The 7,072-nt window shown below is 47.5% G+C and overlaps 1 protein-coding gene across 1 annotated transcript; it reads left to right on the forward strand.

Annotated features, from left to right (window-relative positions):
* Positions 1-1,432: 1,432 nt before the first annotated feature.
* Positions 1,433-5,534, forward strand: OTOL1 (otolin 1). Its single transcript, XM_075717021.1, has 4 exons — positions 1,433-1,784; positions 3,432-3,521; positions 4,434-4,505; positions 4,639-5,534. The coding sequence occupies exons 1-4, from the start codon at positions 1,433-1,435 to the stop codon at positions 5,532-5,534; spliced, it is 1,410 nt and encodes a 469-aa protein (XP_075573136.1).
* The last annotated feature ends 1,538 nt before the right edge of the window (positions 5,535-7,072 follow it).

A 7,072-nucleotide genomic window follows, 5' to 3' on the forward strand; every position in this document is an offset into this window, starting at 1 on the left:
GTTGCTAAGGAAGGTTAGATTACAGGTTCAGCAAGAAAGGGAATCTGTTCCGTTTGTATTTACAGGTTGGTACGCTGGTTTAAAAAAGAAACAAAGATGCTTTATATGGCAAGTCATCCGAGAGGCGTCATGTATCCTATAGGAAAAAATGTGTGCTTCTTACTTTGTTCTTTCTTCCTGGTTCAGCTAAATCAACACTTGAAAAATAAAAGGAACGGCCCTGAGAGAATATGCAAGTCCAGAAAATCAGCCAGTAACGAAGTAAAAATCAACAGAAAAATTTTGGAATACTTGATGTTTCATTTTGTTTCCATTTATTCTTTTAGAGCAAACCTTTCTATAACGTGCAATTGTGTTGGATTCTGAAACTGTTACTGAATTATTCCTAATCATACACTCGGAGGAGAGACACCATGTATCCCAGTGACTGTATAGCTCTCAGTCAGTCCCTTGAACTTCTATTGATACCCACGGGAGCACTTCCAACGACACTGAACAGGACCAGCCAAATGACAAGTGCTCCATAGGGCGATGGTCAATAGGGACGAGCAGGCAGGAGGTTTTGCTAATTTTGCTTTATGTTCCCCATCAAACGTGAGGCTTTGTAATGTAGCCCTCCAGGCAGATGCCCACATGTGCCTGACGCTGCTCCTGCAGCTCTTCTGGCTTTGTGGGAAACATGCAAATGTGAAAGGTGTTGTGCAGCAGTTTATTATTATCATAGAATCGTTTAGGTTGGAAAAGACCTTTAAGATCATCCAGTCCAACCATTAACCTAACACTGCCAAGTCCACCACTAAACCAATTAAGGGGGGAGTAGTAATTTCTACCTGAAAGGAGGTAGTAGTGAGGTGGGTGTTGGTCTCTTCTCCCAAGTAGCTAGCGATAGGACGAGAGGAAATGGGCTCAAGCTGCGCCAGGGGAGGTTTAGGCTGGAAATTAGGAAAAATTTCTTTACGGAAAGGGTGGTCAAGCATTGGAACAGGCTGCCCAGAGAGGTGGTGGAGTCACCATCCCTGGAAGTGTTCAAAAAACGGGTAGATGTGGCACTTCGGGATATGGTTTAGTCTAGTCTACCCTTGATTGGTTTAGGTGGGCTTGGTAGTGTAGGTTAATGGTTGGACTGGATGATCTTAAAGGTCTTTTCCAACCTAGACGATTCTATGATTCTATGATTCACATTTCCTGGCTTGGTGGCTGGATTATTTTTTAATGAAAGTAAAAACTAGGAATCGTTAAGGTTGGAAAGGCCCTCTAAGATCATCCATCCAACCATCAACCCAACACCCCCATGCCCACTAAACCATGTCCCAAAGTGCCACCTCTGCCCATTTTTTGAACCCCTCCAGGGATGGTGACTCCCCCACCTCTCCGGGCAGCCTGTTCCAATGCTTGACTACCCTTGCGTTCGTATTTTCCTACAGCTGCCAACATGTGGAGCTCACCAGGGCCCATCTCGGCATTTGTGATGCTGGTTGTTGCCGCCGTGCACGCGGGAGTGAAGGTGACCCCAGATGTGAAGTACACCAAGACGAAGCCCTTACAGCTGGCGGGTGACGGTGCCTCTCACACGCCCCTCACCCCTTTCGCGGGGAAAAGCCCGTTCCCAGCAGCACTGGGCAGAGCCGAGTTGCCCACCCTGAGCCCCGCGGCCCAAGGGCCCACCACACTCTTTCCCTCAGAGAACTACACGCTCGACACAGCTGATTTCTTCTTCAACTGCTGCGACTGCTGCCCGCCTGCCGTGGGGCCCCGGGGGCAGCCGGGGGAGGAGGGACCCCCAGGTACAGTGACGCCAGTCTCGCTGCTCTCAGCTCAAGCGCATAAACCATATCAAGGAGTCTCCTGCTTTTCCCTCAAGAAATGAGTCGGCAGGACTTGCGCAGCAAATGCCGAATGTGATTATACCTCATGTAAATCCAGAGCAAAGAAGCGCATGCCAGTCACATCCCAGAAGTTATAAAACACCAATATGAGTGGCAAAGCCCCAAAAAGGAGCTTCCTCCCCACGGCACTCAGTGTGGGGACCACACCGGCGTGGGAGCGCATGCAGACCTGGCCCCGTACCACGTTGCTGCTGGCGGGTGCCCCGCGTGGCCCCGCTCTTTGATTCTCTGGCCCTGTGTCCCATCCCCTGGCGCTCACAGATTTACTTACACATTCACTTCAACCATGGTTTTATGACCCTCAAAACTACCTGCAAGCAGTTTTGTATCTTTGCTGAAGGTTTATGATAACAGCCTCTTTTTCTTGGATTTTTTTTTTCCCCCTTGGAAAAGAGGAAGTTAAATCCAAAAATAATTTAGGGTTCAAATTTTAAAATAATTATTTGCTCTCATAAGAGGCAGCTCTGTACAGAGGACCTAAATATTTTATAAGACATACTTTGTCTCTTTTTTCTACTGCTAAAATACATATCTGTAGAGCGCCTAATACTAATACCACTATAATGAATAGTGCATTAGTCTGCAAATGTTCACTTTAATAGCACTAATATTGGAGATAGAAACTATTCATCTGAGGCAAGGTGGTAAAATCATGAAATAATTTTCTTTTAATACAATGTACTCGAGGGATTTTAACTTCCCATAGCTTGGGAGGGATTGGCTAATGGACATTGTAGCGGCTGCAGAGGGAGTTTGCACGCATACATCTCTTGAGCATTGATGGAAAAGTCCTTGTGTCAAATGGGTTGTGTTGTGATGACTGCAGCTGCCATAGTCGGCTCCCAGATGTGCACTGGGACTCTCTAGATTCCCAAGTGGATGAAAAAGTAAAAAAAAGATTGAAGCCAGCCTTGCTTGCCTTTCAACCCATCCTTTATGCAGTATGGAGCTGTCTGCCAGGTTCCACTTTTATATTTGCAGACTTAACTCTTTTTAAGGAGAGGGGCAATTATGAAGCTGTGGGAGCTCCTTAGATGCGCTCAAATATTAAAGACAGATTACTTCTGATGTTTTATGAATGTCTGAGCTCTGGCAGCTCAAGGGCAGCTGAAAGTTGGTTTTAAAAAAATCTTCAACTACAGCCATGAGTGCAATGCAAAACTGTAAGATTTGGGGATTGCAGTAGCTGAAAGGCAAAGGTTGGGGAGCTGTGTGCCTGACCAGGGGACCCGCGAGCACGGACCCCACTAATCTCAGCGTGAGCAGTGTGGCGTTGCCCCTACCACCCCTCGCCTTTCGCCCTGCTGTAGGGTTTCAGCTGCAGTGTCTGCAATGCATAGAGGAGCAGGACTCAGGCCAAACCCGTCTGTCTCATGTCTTCTTTGCATTGGTTGTATGATGCCAAACAGCCAGCTGTGATGGAAACAGAGCTTGCCTTACATGCGTCCCTCGATGCCATGTTGCCTAGCTATTACTGTGAATTTTCTTTATAAACTTAAACCTTTGAGTTTCTCAGATAACTTTCTTGATGTGATTATGTTACAGGTCCCAAGGGGGAGAAGGGAGATGCTGGTCTGCAAGGTCCGCCGGGAACTCCAGGTCCTCAAGGTCCAAAAGGTTCTAAAGGAGAAAGAGGTAAAGCAGACTAACTGCTCATTTTCAAAAAAAGATGCTGTGGTCCTCATTGAGTACCGCAAACTTATAGGAAAAAATATTTTTCAAAGGAAACAGAATATGCTGATATGGATTGACACCTTGTGAGATTTAGCTGGCATTAGTGCTCAGATGGTGGTAGCGTATGCACAGGTAGTATGGGAACAGCTGCTCATAAAGATCCCATCAAAACTCCTTGTTCTGAATGGGATTTTAAAAACTGAGTCCAATTTGTTTTGAGTCAGGGACATAAGTAGGAAAAAAACCACCATGGAAGCTACGTGCAGGTGTAGAAGCTGCATTTCAATTCAAGTATCTTGGGCAAAATGATTTCGGCTAAGATGGAGAGCAATTATTATCCATCAGTAGTAACCGAAAGGAAACCCTGCCCTTCATTTCAGGCTTGGAGCAGCTCTGTGCTGCTGCCACACACCACTCGTAGGATCCTGTGGCTGCCTTTGGTTGCAGAGAAACACACAGCAAAGCTGATAACTGGGGTACCAGCAGCAGCGTGCTGCGCAGTTCAGTCAGTGCGGTCTCTTAGGCTTTGATTCACTTCTTGAACAAGACTTTCAGCAATCCTGGAGTGAGAAATGCAGAGCTGTCACCTTCTCCATCTTGCCATTAAACAGCAGCAACCACCTCCCAGCGAGGCACCGATTAGAGTCAGAAATCCAGCATTTGGGTGAGATGCAGTTGTCTGCGTGATGGTGTTTTGTGCTGTGAGATTCAGCCGAGGTTTCTGAAGGCATTTCTTGAAAACACACATTGCTCGTCTCTGTTTTATTAAAGAAGTGAGGGACGCGTGCAAAATGGTACCAGTCATCTTGTGTGCAATGATTGCTGTGCTGCAGACAACATCACTAACAGTGTATTAATGGTGAAATGTCCTAGGAGGCAAAGGGGAGCAAGGCGAGAGAGGAGTAAGTGGAAACCCCGGTTATCCAGGCAAACCTGGGCTGCAAGGTACGTAACGTGGGCTGGGAAAGCCAGGAATATTGCACTGACCTTTCCCTTTGCTGTTGGTGATGCCGCTCCATCTCCAAAGCAACCCAATACTTTTAATCTTTTTTTCCTCCCCACTTTGCCCTTTTCCTAGGTGAAAGTGGAGTAAAAGGCAATAAGGGCAACTACGGCTTCCCTGGACTGAAGGGGCAAAAGGGGTCCAAAGGGGACACTTGTGAGAACGGGACCAAAGGAGAGAAGGGAGATAGGGGGGATGCTGGAGACTCGGGAGCGGATGGAGGACAGGGTGACAAAGGGGAAAAGGGAGACACAGGGGAGAAGGGGTATTGTGGGGAGCCGGGGGGGAGAGGTGCGAAGGGAGAAAGAGGGGAAGGGGGGACAAAGGGAGAAAAAGGGAGCAAAGGGGAGATGGGGGTTGAGGGAATTCAGGGGGTGGACGGAAAACAGGGAGAAAAGGGTGAGAGAGGAAGTAAGGGTGAAAAAGGGGACCTGGGGCCCACCGGTGTGATGGGACCTTCTGGGCCCAAGGGGGTCACCGGCAGCAAGGGGGGCCGAGGGGCCCCGGGAAAGAAAGGCTCCCGTGGGGCGAAGGGTGCCCGAGGGGACACCGCAAAGCTCCTGCGATCAGCCTTCAGCGCCGGCTTGTCCAAGCCCTTCCCTCCGCCCAACGTCCCCATCAGATTTGACAAGATCTTGTACAACGACCAAGAAGATTACAACCCTTCCACCGGGAAATTCAACTGCAGCGTGCCCGGGGCGTACGTCTTCGCCTACCACCTGACGGTGAGAGGGCGTCCGGCCCGCGTCAGCCTCGTCGCCCGCAGCAGGAAGGTGGCCAAAGCCCGTGAGACGCTCTACGGCCAGGAGATCGACCAGGCTTCCTTCCTGACCATCCTGAAGCTGAGCGCGGGTGATCAGGTGTGGCTGGAGGTTGCACGGGACTGGAACGGGGTCTACGTCAGTGCTGAGGACGACAGCGTCTTTACGGGGTTTCTTCTGTATCCAGATGTTTTTGAGGTCCTGCTATAGATTTAAATGGCAAAGATGTTACTGAGAAACACGTCTTTCCCTCTGCCTTGGAGAGGAGAAATGAGCATCAGTTTAGCATATTGGTTTAGCTGCTAGGTTTCGTGATCTTTTCACAAAAATATTTATATTTGCAAAATATGGATTAGTTTTAACTAGCAGCCCCAAGAAGCGGCACATCCTTTGCGCAGGTGGGTGATGGCTAAGAGAAACCATTGTCCAAACTCCAGCAGGACCGGCATGGGGAGGGGATTTCACATCACAGACTTCAGGTTTGTAATTAGCCTATGCAAATTATGTGATGAAACTCATTGTCCGACTGCAATTTTAATCAGGCCAGCTCCTGCAATCGTTGCATGGTCAAAACTCCTCTGGAAATCAGTACTGATAGCCATTGGTTTTGGTAAAGATTGCAGAGTTTGATCATAGAATCATAGAATCGTTGAGGTTGGAAAAGACATCACAGAATCATAGAATCGTTGAGGTTGGAAAAGACCTTTAAGATCATCCAGTCCAACCATTAACCTAACATTACCAGATCCGTAGAGCTTAATCAGACGCGAACATGAGCAGTAGCTTTCTTGAAATCACATGGAAAGTTTTAAAGTTATTTTATCATTGAATCGGTATTATCTAGTACTTTAGACTTGGTCATGAATTATATACAGGTTTGTCTAAAAGAGTATTAGAGCTATTTGATCAGTGTAAAAAAAAAACCCTAACTATTGTCCTTAGGCAAAAAGATCTCTGAAACTTTCAAAAGTGACTGAGAGAGATGCATAACCCACCCGGTTAGGCTACTCGGAAACCCCACCGTGTCTGAGCCGCTGACGATTCAGCTGATGCCTCAGGGTCGGCCCTCGGCCGTGGCGAGGAGGAGGAGGAGGCAGCCGGGAGCAGGCTTTGGCACTCGCACGAGCCCTAAGGCGCTGCGATGGCCCCGGGGACACGTGGGCACGTTTTTAACAAGCTGGTTTACCAAAATGGAACGGGATCTTGTGAAATAAAAGTATGACATTAAATAACCTCTGGATGTCAGATTGGATATATGTCCTTATTAACGCACCTTCTCATCGTAGTAACTTTACACCACCTTTGGCATATTAACTATGGCACACAAAGTTGTCCCAATCACTCTTTTTTTGAGAAATAAAACTCATATCCCATAATTAGCCTTCAGTGGCACTGGGATTTACTTGTCTTCTCAGGCAGTCACAAGCCCGGGACATTTTCCCAGTGATTTGATGAATGCTGGGCCTGACCCCAACGCCGACGGGGCGAATTAGGCTGCTATTCCCATTGCTCTCAGTTTCCTTGCTTAAATTGCCATCGTGCTTTCCATACCGTATTTAAATACCATCATAAATCACGTCCCTGTCCCTAATGTCTTCTTTTTACGTGGCACCGATATGAAGAGTTCCTGAGACTTCTTTTAATACAGTGACAAAATTAACAGCAGAGACCTGCTGTTAAATTTTAAGATAAAAACAAGGCAATTTTAAAAGGCTGATCCTATCTGTCTGGTAAATGTAAAGGCTCCT

This window comes from Pelecanus crispus, chromosome 9 (genome assembly GCF_030463565.1).
Source record: "Pelecanus crispus isolate bPelCri1 chromosome 9, bPelCri1.pri, whole genome shotgun sequence".
Classification (NCBI taxonomy): domain Eukaryota; kingdom Metazoa; phylum Chordata; class Aves; order Pelecaniformes; family Pelecanidae; genus Pelecanus; species Pelecanus crispus.